Genomic DNA, 19,795 nt, shown 5'->3' with positions numbered 1-19,795 from the left:
ATTACATAGACTATTCCTAAAAGTTTTTAATTGCAAATTTACAATATCTTTTGAAATCAAAATTTATTAGCAAGAACACAGTAATAATTGGAGATAAACTCCAAAGGTCTTCAGAGGTCCATTTAATGAGTCTGTCATAAAAGTGATAGGCTAAATTATTTCTAGATTTCGAGGCTACAGGTAGGTCTGTAAGAACACAACCTTTTGAGCTGGAGGATGAATATCAGTGGCAAATACCATGCAACTTTGCAGCATTGCGTGGCAGAAATAATATTAATTATTGCTGCTATTGTCTCTATTTAAAGTGTATTATTTACAGAAAAGTATTCATCCAGCTTGCTAGATGCTAAATACTAACAACAGATGCCATAAATGTTGAACATTGGTTTCATTTATTTTTGACATAGTCCATTTAGGGTATTGTATTATAAGCCCAGGGAATTCCCATGAAATGAGTTACGAAAGTAACTCCAACACGACGTGGAAAATTTGAGAAGCATATCTGTATTTTGTGTGTGCTTTTCCTTTCTCTTCACTTTGTGCACTACAGATCCTAGTCCAGCTGTGGAAGCAAAAATCAAATCCTATCTCAGGTCAGCATCATAAGCAAAGTTATAAAAACAAGCCTCCATTTTCATGATTCTGTTCTCTGAGATGCACTGTGGCTGCACTACACCTGCATTGTAATACAACATTTTATCAAGAATACCTAGTAATGAAGCATATAGCAGAACAGGAAGACTTTTCAGCTTAATGGCAGGTTTGCAATGTGGCACTTCAAGAATCAGATTAGGTTTTTACAGCATCGCATTTCAGAATGGACATTCTGTATGACAGCAGGACTTAGCAGAGTTCATCTGGTCTTTCTTGTAACTGTCAATCTGAAGTCATGACCTTGCATGCAATATCATGTTTGATTTTGGAGGTGGTTACGTTACAGTAGATTTTTATGATCTCTCTAGCTACACGGGTAACATTCCTCACATGGCATCAAAGACTTTAAGTAGAAAATAAACATTATTATTCTTTTCAAGTTAGCACCTTGAATGATTTCAGAGGAAGTTTTGCTTAAGATCACAACATAAATCCCCCAAAATGTTTTTAAAGGTTAGTGGGATATTAGCTTGCTTAAGAATTGAAGGCTTTTATTAAAAATAGGTTGAGACCCTCTGAAAGACAATATTTATGCTCAACTTTAAACATAGGTTAGAGTTAAGTGACTTACAATAAAGCATTTGTTTAAATAGTGTGTTGTGCTTTCTGAATATGGACGCTGTTCTGAACTAGTAAAGCTTCTCTTTCTACCTGACTCTCCATAGCTGAAAAGTATAAAGCAAAAGAAACTGTTGATGGGAGGAGGAAAATATTACATATGAAGTATTTTAAAATCTTTTAAAGTTTATAATAGTGCTTTAACTTCAACTGCAGATTTTAAAAGCTGCAGGTAAGTGATAAAATACAGGAAAAGCATTTTAAAATTAAGTCAAAGCAGCGGCAGCAGTTGGAAACAAAAATAGCCTAGTTCTAGCGTTAGCACTGTGTTAGCTATGTACTTTAGCAGCAGTACGAATGTTGTTTCTGCTTCAAAGCTGTAGCATTACTAGTGATTTAGAGGTTTCTGCTCAGAATCCAAAGCCAAACATTTTTTCCTATATTGTTCCATTTTGTTGCCCTCATTTTCACATTTGCTGCTCTAAATTGAAACATTTCTTTTATTAGATTTTGTTTTGCTTTTTAGGCAACTGGGCTGTGATAATAAATTAGTTTGAATTGGAAGTATGCTTTCAATTTGACTGTAAATTATTTCAATATCCCTGACACTGATCAGGTAGCAGTTGTTTGACTGCTGCCTATTAGACGTTTTCCAGGAATCAACCAAGCCCAACCTTCCTTAAGTAACATTTTCACTCTAACAGCAGGTAGCTTTGTGGTCCCAGAGTATATTATTATGTAAATACAGCTTTCTTACTGCAGATAGGTTTTTTGCACCATACAGACCATTGCCTCAGCCTTGAAGATGATGGGGAGGCAGATTTCATTTTGTTTTTCCATTAAGTGTACAGAGATTTCGATGTGAGTTTACATTGACAGATCTGAATGGTTTTGCTCTCTTCTTCTTCAGTCTTCTGTTTTGACTTGGCTTTGTTTGCTTCGGGGGTTTTTTGTTCAATTTCTCTGGTCCACTAAACCCCTGTGTTCAGATAGCAAGAACAGGGTTTAAATTACTAGATGATGTGGGGATTTTGCATTGACACAAGGTATCAAGAGGTATGGGTCTGCTCACAAAAGCTCACTCACAAAAGTCTCATCTAGTTCAGCAGTGGATGTCTGCATTTCCTACAGTCATCCTGACATTGGTGCCAATATGCCAATGTGCAGAAAAGCCTCATTTAGCCTCTCAGTTACTAAGGTTTGGGAGTAGATAGACTGTGAGCATGGGGAGATGATGAGCAGTTCTGTGAGCTCCTCTGCATTAGAGCTATTCACAGACACTTAATGAGTAGACTCCAGCACCATTGCGAACATTTATTCAGCTGGTTAGTCACAAGTTCTCTTATTTTGGCATTATACTTGAAGCTTTAAAGTTTACACTATCTTATCCTTCTTGTTTTTCAAAGACAGTAAAGGGTTCCAGATCATAGCATTCATTTCAGCAAACTAACAAACCCCCAAAATAAAAAACAAGTTAAAATAACCGCATTGTGGTGTATTAGGATTAAGTGTATTTCATTAGGTATTATGTTGGGTGTCTTTGTCCATGATATAGTCAACCCTATTTGGACAAGGAGTGTTTGGGAGGCAAGAGTATTAGTATAAATGTAATCAAATAAATGTTTGGACAGTTAAAATGCCAGAAACTCTACCATAAAACATGTCCATTTCTGATACTAGCAGATTCTTCTGTAGTAGTATTTCTTGCTTACTCTAAATGTTTCTACATTATTTCTAAGAAAAAAATTAAGAAAAATAAAAATAAAGCAAACCCATACCAAAACCCCACCCCGGCTACAAAAGCTTATGTCCAATGTCTTTGAAGTCTGCTCTAGAGCTTGTTAGGTTGCTTTAGTTGCTGAGGATAGATTTTATTTTCTTTTTTGAAATAGTTGCCTCATTAAAAGCTCATTAAGTGAACAATTTTACTACCATACCTCTGAGAGTCATAAATTGGACTGCATTAAATATGTGACTTCAATTTCTTAATGAGTCCCTCCAAGTGAAGAATCAGATACGAACTTTTGTTAATAGTTTGGCTAAAAAGAAATTAAAAAAAAAAAAGAAACAGAAGAGAAATGTTAGTTATACTAGTGCCTAGAGACTGGAGGTAGAGGTAGCTTTCTTGTTCCGTAGGAGAGTTCAAAATAGTTCTGTTTGTCTGCTGTTGATCAAGAAGCCTACAAACAGCCAAGTAAGACTGGTTTTGTTTCCATGCCAGCTGACTGTAAACTAGCTGGGACTGAGCTAGTGCTTGATTAATCTCATTAGAGTTGCTTGCTCTTTTTTTCTTTTTTTCCAAGGATTTCTGAGATCTCGATGGAAGTTGCTGAAGGAGGTGCTGTATCTGGGATGACTCCTCAGGCTTACTTGATTGAGAAATGTGACTGCCCCTTGGGTTATTCTGGCTTATCTTGTGAGGTACAGTACTATCCTGACTTCTGGTCTTCAGGTACCTTCCTTGGTCCATTGATTAATAAGTTCTGATAAGAGTATCAATTCATTTAACTGGCAACAACTCTTCCTTAGTTTAATTACTATTATTCTTTCTCTCTCAGGTATCTCTCCCACAAGGAATTTAAGTACTTTTTTTTTTTTTTTTTTTTTTTTTTGCTTTAAGCAAATATGCCACTGAAACCATGGCAATGCCTCAAATATTTAGAATACACAAAAGTGAGCTTTACTGGGTCAGCATCTCCAAGGCTGAATTGGGTGGCTGATGCTGACTGATCAAGCCTTTTTGGACAGAGAAGGGCATAATACTATCGTAATAGTATTACGGATTGTAATTATAACAGATTGTGCTGTTCCTGTGTTATGGTGAGGCCATAATCCATAATACACACCACAGTTACAATATTATATCTTCCAAATGACTGAACAATGTGCATCAATTTATCATTACTGCAATTCATAAAATCAGCAGAGAAAAATACAGGAAACGTCTATGTCAAATAAAAAAAATAAAAATCTGTAAATTATTTATAGTTGCAAGCAAATACAAATTAACATTTGTAATAGTGAATAATTAAAGATTACATACTACTTATTCCTAAAAATTTAAATATCTGTCAGTTGAGTGAAATTCACCAAAGTATAAAAACAAATTTAAAAACAAAAAAGTGTTATTAAAATTGTAACACCAAGCACTCTAAATAGAGCTATGCAGCTTTTAAAAATTCTATTCCATAGAGGCTTTCCAGATTTTTAAGTTTGCCTTGTTTATCATTCAAATATAAATTTTTAATAGCTGTATGACTGATTGAAATTTTTCATTCTGAAAAAAAGGCTAAACAGTATTTCAATTTTGATTTCTTAAATATTTGTGTTACAACAACTAAATAACAACAAAATTTAATAAAGTCATTTCAAAATCAAGACTTGAAATAGTGCATCCTAAATATCTGGTCAAAAAAGCAGTTAATGGTTGAGAACCTGTAGATTCCCAGATCTTTCCTCTTAAATCTTCCAATAGCATGCCTTTGTGGACCACCACTAATCAGATGAAAGTTGTCTGTTTGCTTTCATTTTATGTGTTTGACTGCCCAAAATAGTACTGCAAAAGCATTAAAAAATGTAGATGAGAACCTTTCTTTAGCATGTCTGTGCTTCATGAAAGAAGCTTCAGGGAAGATGTTTTCAAAGCTTTAGGAAACGTTTACCGTGCTTGCTCAAACTGTCAGTTTTATGAATGCTTGTGTTTTATCCAAGTGGATCCATGAAAATACCTTGAAAAGTGCCACTGAGTTCTGACAGATACCTTTCCATTTTACTCCACCACAATTATTGTTCTCCCAGTGCTGTTATAGGACTCACACAAGATCTTGCACAGCCCACACACAGAAGCTTGCCTGCTATCAAATTTCAGTACCCCTTATGTAAGTGATGGAGCTGCTTGTAAAAAGGAGCAGAAATTATGGAACATGGTCTAAATAGTGTATTTTGCTTTGTTCTTAGAAGGTGTCAAATCACTGTGTCTTAAAATAAAAGAAAATAGATCTGATCCTGGTAGAAACTTTTGTCCTGAAAGTTGTCCTTCTTGCTGAAACTTGATAAATTTCCTGGTGCTGGTCAACTAAGTGAGCTTGGTACCCCTTGTACATGTGTTATATTTATTTTTTTGCTTACACAAATATTTTCATGCTGAAGATTGAATGTTTCAAAATTACCTAGATTTTAAAGAGGTTCAGCTGGCTTGTATGCTTTTGTAAGATGGATCTTACAATAGGTACCAGGGAAACTGTTTAAGATGTAATGCGCTGTCTATGGAAGTTAATAGTTTTGTCTTTCTGTGCTCTTGATGATGAGGTTGTCAGTCTTTATGTTTGAAAACCACCATGTTTTCACTTTTAAGCAGCACTAACAATTCCAGATGCCTTCTTTGCAATTGCTAGATGGAGGTAGCAGGGAACAACACCTTGAATATTCTGCAACTCCCTCAGACATTCTAAGTGTGATCTTGTAAAGAGTTCCCCCCACCTAGCGGTAGGAAAAAAATTGGAGTGAGTAAATGAAAGGGAAGATACCCTGTTATCTGTCAGAACTCTGCTTCCTTCACTTCAGATGTTTTATAGGATTGCGTTATACAGTGTCATGGTTTAAGCCCAGTTGGCAACTCAGCCATGCAGCCCGCTCTCTCACTCCCCACCCTTTCTTCCCCCCCCCCTCCCCCCCCCCCCCCGGTCCCAGAGAGATGGGGAGGAGAATCGAAAGAATGTAACTCCCACAGGTTGAGATAAGAACAGTCCAGTAACTAAGGTATAACACAAACCACTGCTGCTACCATCAATAATGATAAGGGAAATAACAAGGGGAGAGAATACAGCCGCTCACCACCCGCTGACCGATACTCAGCCTGACCCCAGCAGCGATCTAACCTTGCCGGGTAGCTGCCGCCAGTTTATATAGTGGGCATGATGTGCTGTGGTATGGGAATACCTCTTTGGGTAGTTTGGGTAAGGTGTCCTGACGCTGCTTCCTCCCGGCTTCCTCTCCTCCCTGGCAGAGCATGAGACTCAGAAAAGTCCTTGGTCAGACTAAACATTACTGAGCAGCAACTAAAATCATTGGTGTTATCAGCGCTGTTCCAGGCTGAAAGTCAAAAACACAGTGCTGCACCAGCTACTAAGAAGGAGAAAAATGACTGCTACTGCTGAACCCAGGACATAGAGCAGATGAAGCAACACAAACAGGGAGTTCATAGGAAATCTGTGCGAGGAAGTGAATTAAGTAATTTTATTTGCACACGATTTCATGAAGAGTGTACACCTGAACGTGAGAAATTTCTGAGCTCCAGCATTTGCTCAGAAGTACAGATTTCTTTTTTTTAGAATCACTAAAAGAAATTGCATTTCTGAAGGAAAATATATGATAATGTAATTTGAACTTTATTTTAATTCACACCCACCAAGGGCTGGAATAAATATCTCAGTTTCAACCTTTATACTTCATGCCTAATTGTGCGTTCTTCACATGCTCATAATTTAGTTTATTTTTAGTGTGCTCAGTGAAGGTTATGTGCATTCTATAAGTTTATTTAATTTTAGCAGGAGAAAAAAGCATCTGATACTCAGGCATTTTTTAAGCAAATGCTAACAGGATATAATGTGTCTATTTCATGGTTTATCCTGTAATTGCATTGTGAGGATTATGTGCACAGCAGTTTTTAGTAGGACTGACACTTAAATCCTTTCTTTTAATTCAGTAGCAGCCACAGAAAACAGTGATGAGAGTTTTACTAATGGCTACTTCTGAAAAACTTCCAAACTAGTAATGAAAAATATAGTCTGCTTCATCTTTTGTCTGTGTTCTGTTTCATCTCAGAAATGCTTAGATCAAAATAGGTGAGAACAGTGACAATAGTATATCAGAAAAAAACAAAACAGTGAGAGATTAGATTTGCTTGAGGATATAGGGCATACTCACACTCCATCCTAAAGTCCCTCAGAACTTCCAGAGCTGTTATTTGTACCATGTTTGGACAAGGACTTTTTTTTTTTTTTTTGGGGGGGGGGGGCAGGAATAGGAAATTGTAGTAATAAACAAGATTACTTTCATTTGAGATTATTTATCTCAATTGGGATTCTTCATAAACTATGAAAAAGCAGGTAGACTGTTTCTGTGCTTCAGGGATCTTAATGGAGTCTAAGTCAAAATAAAAGAGGAAAACCAGAAGTGAGTTATTTTCTTTGTGATTCTAAAGAAAATAATTGTGTTTATGTTTTTTCAGAAACTTAGACTCCTGGAGGTTTTGGCAATGATCATAAAACTGTCAGTATATGAGTAGAATCTAGCATGTCAGCTAGGGCTTGACAGAATAATCCTGCTTTTGATCATGAAAAGTTGCTTACTCCAGATTTTATTTTGCATCCATGTTATTACTGTGTGAAAAGTATATTATTCCTACTCTTTCCAAAAAGCAGAAGTTGTGGTCAGCAGTAGGGAATGACCTCATCAGGCAGCCTTCATAGGCTCCTAGTACCACTGGGTGGTGGGACTTACACATGGGGTGAGTGACTAATCTGTGTCCACTTACCTGTGTGGTTGGAACTATCAGAATGGTCCTGTTTGTATTTGTATGCTGCCATAGCTGTGTGGTTCTGGCAGCTATGTAAACACTTTCATAGGTTTGCATAATAAGCCTGAAATACAGATCAAGTGCTTGATTTTGCATGTGTCGGCTTTGCTAGTGATATTTGGGTTGTTCTCAGAATTTTATTTGCAAGCTGGGATAGAGGAGACTTAGTGATAGATAAACTTTATTGTCTCAAGATGTGAATTCTGTATTTTTATGTTATTTAAATTATATAGTTATAAATAATGCAACCTTGCAGCCATTTTCTTTCAGTCAACTTTTGCTTGTTATCCATCAGGCAGTAGCTAGGCAGATATTAGCTCGTCAAACCTGAAAAACTCACCAAAAACAAAGGAAACAGAATCACTATGCTTGCTCTCTACAGTCCATGCAAAAAAATTATTCCTAAAACAGACCTTATTTTTAAGAAATGAAAGGAATGATGCTTGTGTGGTGTTCTGCATCTGAATGAAAGGTCTCTCGAGCTGTAATCTGAAAAGCCTGGTGCCAGTGAGTGCTCCAGGGATTTTTCAGCACTATTTCCAATTAGGGCTGGCTCTTGTTATCTGTAAAGTACTGTATATTGTTTGTAACACAGCTGGAAGCCTGTCAGGCTCTTTTCACAACTTGTAAAAACTAGTGATTGGAAAGATGAGCTTGCAGTGCTCTCCATACTCAGTCCACTCTGTAATGATTGGTTTTCTTCTGCATCTTTTTTACTGCAGTCCTGCTCTCCAGGATTTTATAGGCTTCCATCTCCACCTGCGGGAAGGACACCTGCTCAGTCCTTAGGTGCCTGTGTTGTGTGTCAGTGTCATGGGCACAGTACTATGTGTGACTCTGAAACATCAATTTGTCAGGTATTGTATTCCTGAACTTACAAACTAGGTTTAATTTAGTGCAAAATTTGTAAGTTGTGTAACTGCTCTAAAAAAGAAAAAGACAATATTTTAATCCAGTTTTGCTTAAATACTTGAATTGTCAAACTTCAAGAAGGATCATAAAAGCAAACCATCTACCTTGCAAGTTTTCCAGTCTGACTTTTTAGGGTTCAGATTATGCAGTCCTTTTTTTCCTGTGTAAAAATAAAGGCTAGATACCTGCAAACAAAAGAGGCAGTGTACCATGTATTGTGCAATAAACACAGCACTGCCCTTATAGGTAATAATGCACATGACCTGACACAGTAAGATCGAATTTTAATTGATTATTTCTCCTGCTTCAGCAGCGGGAACAAAGGAGGGAAGGAAGGGTAAATTGAATAAGAAATTCCGTAGGATACATCTGGCTAGTTACAGGCCTCCATTCTTTCTTCTTGTAAACCCATATATAACTCAGCAGGCATTTGATAGATGCTTAAAGGGAGCAGACCCACTGTGAATCATATGAGGGAGAGAGGAATTATGAATCGAAGTAAGTTTGAATCCCTGTGGCTGGGAACAAAATGTTGTCTGCTTTCTTGTAATTAGCAAATACAACTTTAATTCTGTCTCCTTCCTCTGCAGAATTGTCAGCACAATACTGCTGGTCACCACTGTGAGATATGTGCCCTGGGATTTTACGGCATTGTCCAAGGCTCTCCGGGTGACTGTAAGCCTTGTGCTTGCCCTCTACCCATTTCTAGTAACAAGTAAGCAAACTCATGACACAAAATTACCTTTCCAGCACGCAAACTTTGTTTTGGGCTCACTGTATTCTTTTTTCAGATGGCTACAGAAGTGCACCATGGAAACCATACTAAAAAGCTTCATATCTACTTTTGCTAATTGATCTTCCTTTAAAAGTTGGAAATTGCTCCCTTGCTAATTTGTGACGAATAAATTAATAAGTGCTAGAAAATGCAATACTCAACAGATAATGAATGTGTGTTATAAAGGTAGTCTCACAAATGAAGCTAGGGCAGAACTCAAGTACAATATAGCCACCAGGGAGCTGTAAAAAGTCTTGTACTCATACATTATGTTGGTATGAATGTGTTACAGTGCCTTTCTTGCTCCACTGTGGAATTTATTGATTCCTTATTTAATGTTACATGAGTTTAAGGCAATTTGTGAAAGATAGAATAATTTAAAAGCAATATAGTTATTGCAGTGTAAATTTTATTGGTTGCTTTATGCTAATGAGCCTTGCCACAATGTCTCTGCATGTTCCCAAGAGATAGCACTTTAGCACTTGAGATTTGTTTATTGTTTTGCTGAGAAGCTCTTAATGATATTTGGCATCGTACCATAGTATGCTCTGAAAAGGTTTGTGTTTCATGGTTGCTCTCTGGAAAGGCTGGAAGTGTTCCTTAAAAACATTTTTCTGTGCTTTGTCTGACCTTTAAGATGTTTTAGTGAGTACTTCAGCCAGTTTTGGTTTGGGTTTTTGTTTTGTTTTTATTTGTTTGTTTGTTTGATTGATTCATTGATTGTTTTTCTTCCTTCACTGTACCATTCTGTTGTGGTGTGCAGTTTATTTTGAAGAAGAGAATCCCTTTCTCAGGCATAAGTAGCTAAATACATCATGATCTTTCATCCATGGCAAGTGTTTTTAGGAAGGCTTCTAAACCTCAGAAATACTACACTGAGAACAACCAAAGCAATTATAAAAGGGGCTTAAAGAAATACACTTTATCTCAGAAAGCTATAATGTAGTCTTAACCAAAAGTTTTTCTGAGTTTTACCATTTTCTGTGAATGTTTTCTGTCATTACTTAATTGTGTGTTCTACCTACTAGTATTAAGAAAGGATGTGCAAGTTGCAAAGAGCAAGATTGACCAAGCTTATCAGTTTTGCACATCAAGCAGATACACTAGAAAAAATTTTTGTTACTAACTGCCAGTAGGAAGTGCTGAAAATATAATTTGATCCTACGGGGGGGGGGGGGGGCCTTAAAAGGGACTTAAAAACCGTTGGTTCCCTGAACACGCAGGTGTCAGACCAGAAAACGATCAGGACTCTTCACCTGTATGGTTGTGGTACCCTGCTACAAGAATGTAGATGAACTGTAGAGAATGTAGAACTGTAGATGAATGTAGAGAGCTACAAGAATAAGAATGCAGTTCTCCACACTGTTCCAGAAATCATTTCAGTATCTAAAAGCTAACGTAAAACACAGGAAGTAGGTGTCGCTGATGTGCTTCACAGTTGAGAAAGATCTGGACTTCAGGTAGTATGTGTGTCCTCGGAGTGCACATAAAATGCTCAGCTGCCTCAGGAAGGGAAGCAGACAAAGGGCTAATGCCTCATGGGGCCACAAGGCTTGCATGCCTTCAGATGTTGTCAGGGCCGTTTGTGTCATGCTCACATAAAAGTGATCATGAGGATTTTTTTATTCAAAACAATTTATGGGAGATAAGTGGATAACACCTAGTCTGAAATTAGTAAATACACTTTATCCTAAAATAGTTATTCAGTTTCTTTCTGCTGTCAAGAGAGGAGTCAGATCTGAGCATGCCCAGAAACAGAACTGCTTGAGGTTTACAGAGCTTATCTCAGATGTCTCTAGATGTCATGGGCAGGATTTCTACTTATGTTAGCTCTAGCCATCAGTACCTGTGTAGTAAATACAGGGACAGACAGCTATAGATGTTAAAACTGAAGCACCATTGGAGAGAGGACAGAGCGGAAGATATTTCAATATGTGTAAAATTATGCCTGTCCGTGCATCTCCGTTTTCCACTGCTGATAGCGGATGCTTGAATTTAGCACTTAGACTACATGCCTAACTTTTAAATGGATAGGCCTAGGTGGAATAGATCCATTCCATAAACCTAAAGAATTAGGTGGAAAATGAGCGTATTGGGCCTTGGATATGTGTTTTGTGCAGCTTAGTGAAAGCTCTTAAAGATACTACTAAGGGAAAAAGATCTAACCACTTGCAACTGTTTTATGTAGTCAGGTAAACATAATCTGCATAAAATGCAGATAGGTTATGAGCTATCTCATTAGCTTATTATGTCGTGACTTGACGTGCTGATATTTGTGAATGGTATGGTGCAATTTTATAAAATTATGGAATGGGTTGGGTTAGAAAGGACCTTAAGATCATATAGTTCCAACCCCCCTGCCATGGGTAGGGATGCTTCACACTAGACCATGTCGCCCAAGGCCCTATCCAGCCTGGCCTTGAACACTGCCAGGTATGGAGCATTCACAAGCTCCCTGGGTAACCCATTCCAGTGCCTCACCACCCTAACAGGAAAGAATTTCTCCTTATATCTAACCTGAACTTTCCCTGTTTAAGTTTGAACTCATTCCTCTTTGTTCTATTGCTACAGTCCCTCATGAAAAGTCCCTCTCCACAGGCTAGGAGTTGTTATTTTTATTTATTAAATTTTACAAATCTCCACTGAGGTTTTAGATACTGTCTTTAAAATCCTGCACAGTCAGCTTCAAACACAATAAGTTTAAAAAAAAAAAAAAAAAAGTTGTTCCTAGGGGTGCAGATCTATTTTTATAGAGTTGAAAAAGTGTTGGATAATGAGTTCATGAGTAACAGACCAATTTGTTTATATTTTTTTTTTGCAAAGGTGTAATTTTATATGCTCATTCAAGCACTTGATTTAATGCTTTATAAGCAAGTTAGAGTAAGATGCTGATTGTAATGTACCAAGAAGGAGATCTGGGCTCACCATTAGTCACCTCTCTGCTTTTCTGGTTCTTCTTCCACAAAAAGTTGAAAGAGTTTTTACAGTATTACACTATTTAGTTTTGTTTCTTTTCCCCTTCCTACCCTTTTTGTTTGTTTTAACTGTCTGTGAAGGCACTTACTATACTAATATTCCAGCAACACGCTCCTTTGCACAGTTCCCATAGGTACACACTGCGTCACAAATTATCCATCTATGTCATGGCTTAGTAAAAGTAATCTAATGTTTTCTATGACTCCATTCCCTCTGATATGGCCCTGCTAGCGTTTATCTAAGTTGTGCCAGTATCACAGCAAGGCATTCACAAAATTCTTAGTAGAAAGAAGGGATCTCCCACAGATGTTTCTAAACAGATAAAATACTGCCATTTACACTGAGTGAAGTTTACCATGGGCACTTCTGCACAGCTGAGTGAAATGATGCAATAGAGTGGAAACAATTTTTTACTTGCTTTTGTTTTAGTTTTAGCCCTTCTTGTGTTGCGGAAGGAGCTAGTAATTACCGCTGTACTGCATGCCCACCTGGATATGAAGGCCAATATTGTGAAAGGTAGGGTGAATGAAAAAAGAAAAAGGGGGACAATGAAAGGTGGGGAAGACATGGAGATCAATGTCCTTCAATACTATAAACGTGTTTACTGATGTTTAAATACATGCCTTTGGATGAATTACTTCTTTATATGTGGTTAAAACTCAGCCATAATAGGCAATTTTTATGTATACCCACTGTAAATTGATAATCAGTGTTAATTATATCCCAGATATTGGACTTGTCTTTCTGATTTGTGGGTTTGGTGTTTGTTGTTTTTTTTCCTTGGGCCTCAGAAGTTAAATTAAAAAATATGAAATTTATCTGAAATTAGATCCTATGCGTATAGTGTGTCTTGATGTCATTCATACCCCTTGTTGTAGTGACTATTGTGTCCTCATGATCACTGACTTTGAAGGACACATATAAACATATTAATGATGAAATTGTAAATTAATAATCTAAACAGCAGTTGTCCTGTCCATAGATGCGCTGGAGGGTTAAGCTGATCAAAATTAGCAAGTGTGTACTATGAGATTTCACTTCTAATGCATAACACAAGTATCCAGAGAAGGGAAAACAAAGGCCTGTAGACCAAACACTGCTAATGTAGAAACTTTTCTGTCATGATATAATAGCAGTTTTATTGAACACTGTTAAGGGCATGGAATCACTTTTGCAAACTCCTTCCATCCAAACTGTTCCACGTCCTAGTTAAAAGCTATTGTCATTTTGTTGGACAGTTTGTAATACTTCTCCCTCTACAAATGCATATTGAGTCATGAAGCACCAAAGATTTTTTTAACGGTTCATGAATGAATGTTCAGATACATTTGTTTCCAATCTTGCCAATTATTCATTGTTGTATACTATGCCGCTCAGTTGGCCAAACCTAGTTTTGTATTTGCAATGTCTAGATGTGCTTCCGGCTACACGGGAAATCCACAAACTCCAGGAGGCTCCTGCCAGGAATGTGAGTGTGATCGATACGGTTCCCTGCCTGTCCCCTGTGACCCTGTGACTGGACAGTGCACTTGCAAGCTCGGATTCACAGGGTGGAAGTGTGCTGGCTGTGAACATCGGCATGCGCGTGATGGCATGAGATGCATTTGTATGTATACTGATATCATTTTGGATACTTTTTGAATGTGTTTGTTATACTTCAGAAATTCAACCCTGCTTATGCATCAGTCAGTTCTGTGGGTTTCTTTGAAAATAGTTTTGCCAGGTTTCTTAGTACTTCAGCATTCTGGTCCTTCTTTTTTTTTTTTTGTTTTCCCCACAGGCCTTGAGATGTTAGGGAAACTCTTAATACTTTTTAATATGCTGACTGAAAATTCACAACAAAGCTCGGAAGGATTTCTTTCTGTGGGCTTTTGCCAACAGTCATTGCAGTTGTGACAATATTTGCTCTTAGTGCATTTTTTAGTGTTGTCCTAAATGTTTAACCAGTAAGTGCAATGCTCTGTGCCAAGAAAGTTTTTACAAAGGTTTGCTTTGTCACATTGGTTCAGCAACCACCCATTAGAGTTTAAAAGACATAAGGAATTACAGTTCGATATGTCCAGGAAGAAAGAGCTTACTTTGTTTAAAATGGAAAACTATTAGCCTAAAACACAGTTACATTTCAAGAGTACTGGTATTGTTGCCCTGCCTTCAGTTTTAATATGTACCAAGTGTCTTGCCTTTTATTATTGTTTGGTATTTTCTTCCATGAAATGGAATAGTTTGTTTTGAGCCCACGATCTCATTTCTCATGATACTGTATTCTTTTGTCTTATAAAAAAAAAAAATAAACTAAGGTAGCAAAACCTTTCTAGAACACTTGGCCAGTCCTGACTGAGATAAGGCATTTTCTTCTCTATCTCCCCCAGCTGAGTAGGAACTTGCGATTTTATTTTTTCCCTCTTGACACCTTCATTTTTCATTTTAAAGTAGAATACAGGTAGGGATCCAGTAAATCCACATCATATAATATTTCTTAATCTGTACATCTTTGAATATATTGGCAGGGCACAATGAACTGGTTTTAATGTTTTACCTAACTTTTATTTGGTATAGGAGTTTAAGTGGAGCTTTTTCATTAGTGGGGAGAGGGACTATGTGAAGGACATGTAACATCAAGGCAAGTAGATACCAGAAAAGGTACAAATCTTTAACATTAAAATCAGGTAGTACTTTGCTGAAATAAATACACTTTGGGTTCCATTTCATGGCCTGTAAACATGGGTTAAATCCTGAAGCATTTCAGCTACAAAATTTTAAAATAAGGACTGTTATCCAGAGTGGTATCTAAATGAAAATGACTTGGTTTTTCAACATCTTGAATACCTGTAACATTATTTCTAGCACTGCCTAACATTTTCAATCTCAGGCACTGCTTCATATGCTTGTTATGGTCGTTTACCTTATCAGTATTCTTGGATATCCAAGATAAGAGAGTTTCTTCATACAAAACAGCTTAAGTGCAAGTTATCATTTGTAATGGTGTTCTAACTTATTAATCAGACTATTTAATTGTGTGGATAATAAGGTTAAGAATCCTCACTATGAATCAGAAAAGCTGGGTGCAGGCAAACCAGATTTTCCACATTTTTGCTTTAAAAGATGTGGTTCACTATAATCTCTGATTTAACTGCAACATACTCATATGCCAGTGTCAGAATGTATCTACACTACTTGTAGTGGCACTTTTTATTGTATCTAAATGATCAGTTTTCACCATAAAAACAGTCCTTTGCATGTGCAAAGATGTTTCATTGTTAGGAATTTTATTTTGATTCAATCTTGGGCGGAGGGAGGGGGGGAGGAAAGGACCTTCAGCCATGCTGCACTCAGGAAACTTGCAGTAGTGGTAGTAGGATAAAATAATATAATCAGATTCCTTTAATACCAGGTTTTAGACACTTAAATTTCATACTTTGAGTAGACTGGTGCTTGCAATGAGAGACTTTTTCCCTGCTGCCACTTAGTTCTGCCACCCGGGAGAACAAGGGAGCTCCTAGCCACTAGTTCTGGCACAATTAAGGATTTCTCTCTGAAACAGGGAGCAGCTCCATGATCTCAGCCTTTCCAAATTCAGAACTAAGTAGAGATGCTGCTTCCATCAGAGGCAGATCTTGAAGAATCTGTGAAAAGAATAATCTCCTAGCTCCAGCACAGTCCTTAATTCAGCAGGAGCTGGAAGCTTCTTATCACAAGCCTTCACAAAGTGAACTGAAAAGGAAGATACTCTGTTAATACCAGATCTATGAAGTCTTAGACTAGCTTCTGCTGTGTCCTGAGTTTTATAGAAGTTGTGAGCCTTTATGGCATAGCCATAAGAATTAAGCTTAGCTCTGTGCTGCACAACTCCTTCTTTGTCTGTATGAGTTTAATAATGAGTTTAATGAGTTTGATAGCTGATAAGCTGTCAGTTGTTCTCCCCCTTTTTGATGCATAAGCTCTTGTTGAGTTTAGACCAACACTCTAATGTCTTTCACCTAGCTCAAGCACTATGTAAACCTAACTAGTACTGGCATGTATCAGAACCAGCAAGTGAAGCTTGAGTTCATAGTTTAGACCATGATCTGGATCTGAATTTTTCCAGATTTGGAGACATCTTGATCACACAAGCTCCTTGAACCAGCAGCGATGGCAAGAAAGTTAAAGCTTTCAGCTCTCTACTGGGGTTCTGTTTTGGGGGCAGAAGAAAGCTTTTTTTTAGTTATTATTATTTGGTGTGAGACCAGTGCCAAAATGGGAAAAATGGGGTAACAGCCAACAGATTAGTGAGCTAGCAATAACTCAACACTACTGTGAAGCAACAGAACTAATAGTCACTGCCTTTCATAGGATACCACCACGTATCAGAGATTGTATAGTTGCCCTTAGACAAATAATTACCTAGTCATAACACAGTATTCTGAATCTTTACAGCAATTAATGTATTAAAGCAAAATTGTGTTAGATAATCACACAGTTGGAGGAACACAGATATGCAATTCCTTTATTATATATTATGTCCTCTTTGTAAGATTGAAGAAGTGGTTAGATATCCATAAACTTAATAGTCTTTTATTGGTTGTACAGTTGATTAAAAAAAGTATTTCTTTGGTATGCATACTTTGGAGATGCTTCTCACAAGAGGTAAGTCAAAATCCTCACAGAACTTATTGTGCATGGAAAAGTGTGGTGTAAATGGAAAATGCAGTGATTTGTGTGAATTGCTTGCTGGACTGTTGTAATATTGACTGCATGATTTGCCTCTTACATGCTTGGACTGCTGTAATGATCTGAATTTAGTGCTGCATTTGTTGATTTAGACACAAATTTATCCTGGCAGTTTTATAGATAGACACAGAAGTGTTTAGTCTTGCAAAATATAATCATACTCTTGAAATATTTCCCATAGCTACAGTACATTTCAGACTGCATATTGGAGAAGCTTAGTTCTGTCCCATCTACTGAACTGTGGTCTGTCCTTGATGTAGTTCCTCTTTCCAACCTGATCATCGTGGAAGATGTGTTAATTTATACTGAATGCTCACTTACCAATTGTGTACTCATTGAGAATACTTCATCTCTTCAGAAACTGTTCATTTTTTTTCTTACTCAAGTGAACTCAGTTTGACACATAGCAAATTTTTAGCCACTGACAGTTCTGAGGGTGAATAGATTTAGCTTGTTTCCTAAGTGAAATAATATATCAGAAAAAAATAACCAAACGAAAACAAACAAGAAAACAGAAATACCTTTTCAGGGCCAAGATCACTTATTTGCATCCTTCAAAATGTCAGGTCTACCTACTTTCCTGACCAGCTACACAGCAGGTGTTTATTATATAAAATATTCAGTTGGCTGTAAAATTTGCTTTTCCTGTAAGTCTCATGGAATTCTAAAAGAAAACACACATATGACAAGAGCTGGGATGGCAATAAGCTTTCTTTAATTTCATGTAGAAACATAACTCAGAATGTATCATGCCCACGGTTAACAACTCCAGAGAAGTTCCCGTGCAGTTCAGCTTATGTAACAAAATAGTGTGAAACAGGAGGAAGAAGTCTGCAAATGGAAGCAATGAAAATGCAAAAGAAAGTCTTAAAATAACAGCATCTAGCTTTCTGCACCCACCTCTGACTGTACTAATCCAGCATATATCTTGCTTCCTTTTCAATCATCACATGAGTTTCATGGTGTATTAAACTAGTATTCATTATTCTTCTTTTCTCTGTATTTGACTCAACTTCTCAGTATACAGAGCAGCCAACCTACAGGATGAGAACAACGTTTAGATAGCTGTGAAAAATTTTTAGGGCAGAACAGTTTTAATTTACATGAAAAATAGATTTCAGGAAAAAAAATCTGTTGAATATTATTTCGCTTTTTCTACAGAAGCATACACATTGTTTAGTGGCTTTTTTAGCCATTGAACAGCCTAGAAGTGTAGCTGAAATAAATAATTACGTATTGTAAAACTTTAGGTGCAACCTTTCATGTCTCAACATCACCAGTGAATTCATTGTTTCACGGTTTGTGCCATCTCTTGAGATATTGCTTAGGTTTGCCAGTTCTCTTTAGCATGCAGGGAAACAAAAGCATTCTCACACCTCTCTTCCAAAGGATAAGGAATTTTCCTCTCTGCAGCATAAATGATACAAAACTTTAAGGTTATGAAAATTTCTCATGATAATTGATAGAAATCAAGGAAGGGGCAGGGGTAACATGCAAACTCCTTTTGGTCTATGCAGCATGCACCAGTATTTTTCATGCTAAAGAGAATTTGCAAGAAAAGAAGCATACATGAAAAACTTACACACTGCTTAGCAAAAGGAGGTAGGGAATGGCATTTCTTAAAAGAAAACTATCATTATTTTTACCTGGACTCTTTCTGCTGTCTGCATTAGAAGATTAGCATGTTTGCTCATGCTGTTATATGACTATAAAGTATGTAAACTATAAGACTTCTCTAATATTTTCTTATGTTCAAATCCACAACCATACTATACTTCATAAAGTGTTTCTTAGATTTTTTGCAGTACCTGTCTACTTTTCTAAAACTTCATCCAAATTGCTTGTCTGATTTAGGATTTTATATTGGCTAGTCCATAATGGACAATGTTAACTATTTCCTCTTTTTGTGAGGTAAGCCTAATTGTTGTTTCTATTTTTGTCTCACACTGTGTTTTGGGGCTAAAATGCCTGAAATTAGTGTTACCACTCACAGAATTGTATGCAAGCCATATAATTTCTAACTGAAGCATATGTCATAAGCATTTAGCAGGAATATATAAACTTTGCTGTTCTTTCCCCCAGCTTGTGATGATGAATGCACGGGACTCCTTCTCAATGACCTGGATCGCCTAAACCAGATGATCCTGAGTGTTAATCTTAGTGGTCCACTGCCTGCTCCATATAAAATCTTGCATGGTTTTGAGAACATGACACAGGAATTAAAGGTATATTCACAGTATTTACATACACAGTTAATAGGATTTCAGTACAACCTTATCATAGAATATCAGTTTGGAAGGGGACATCAAGGACCATCTGGTCCAAACTTTATTGACAAAAGTACTGTCTAGACAAAATATCCCAGTACCCTGTCCAGTGAAATTTTGAAAGTGTCTGTCACTGAGGAGTCCACCACTTCCCTGGGGAGATTATTCCAGTGCCAGATTGTTCTCATTGTGAAAAGTTTTCCTCTTGTGTCCTGTTGGAATTTCCCTGGGATTAACTTGTACCCATTACCTTTATCTCTTCCATGTGACTCCTTGTAAAAAGGGAGTCTTCAACTTAATTTGTAACCACCCTTTAAATACTAGAACACGGTGATAAGGTCTCCCCTAGTCCCTCTTCTCAATGCTGAA

At 37.1% G+C, this 19,795-nt stretch overlaps 1 protein-coding gene across 7 annotated transcripts in view; it reads left to right on the top strand.

Annotated features, from left to right (window-relative positions):
• LAMA2 (laminin subunit alpha 2) overlaps window positions 1–19,795 on the top strand; it is a 361,801-nt gene that overhangs the window by 252,634 nt on the left and 89,372 nt on the right. For all 7 annotated transcript variants that reach the window (XM_061378283.1, XM_061378279.1, XM_061378277.1 and 4 more), the window contains 6 exons: window positions 3,516–3,633; window positions 8,512–8,646; window positions 9,292–9,416; window positions 12,882–12,968; window positions 13,865–14,058; window positions 19,242–19,384. In XM_061378283.1, the coding sequence (XP_061234267.1) occupies window positions 3,516–3,633; window positions 8,512–8,646; window positions 9,292–9,416; window positions 12,882–12,968; window positions 13,865–14,058; window positions 19,242–19,384 (802 nt within the window). The remainder of the gene's footprint in view (window positions 1–3,515; window positions 3,634–8,511; window positions 8,647–9,291; window positions 9,417–12,881; window positions 12,969–13,864; window positions 14,059–19,241; window positions 19,385–19,795) is intronic.

Source organism: Neopsephotus bourkii, unplaced genomic scaffold, assembly GCF_033783945.1.
Source record: "Neopsephotus bourkii isolate Nb327-2 ecotype Australia unplaced genomic scaffold, CSIRO-AGI_Nbou_v1 NB_1765, whole genome shotgun sequence".
In the NCBI taxonomy this organism is placed as follows: domain Eukaryota; kingdom Metazoa; phylum Chordata; class Aves; order Psittaciformes; family Psittacidae; genus Neopsephotus; species Neopsephotus bourkii.
Note: the sequence above shows the minus strand (reverse complement) of the source record. Positions and strands in the feature narration are given on the sequence as shown.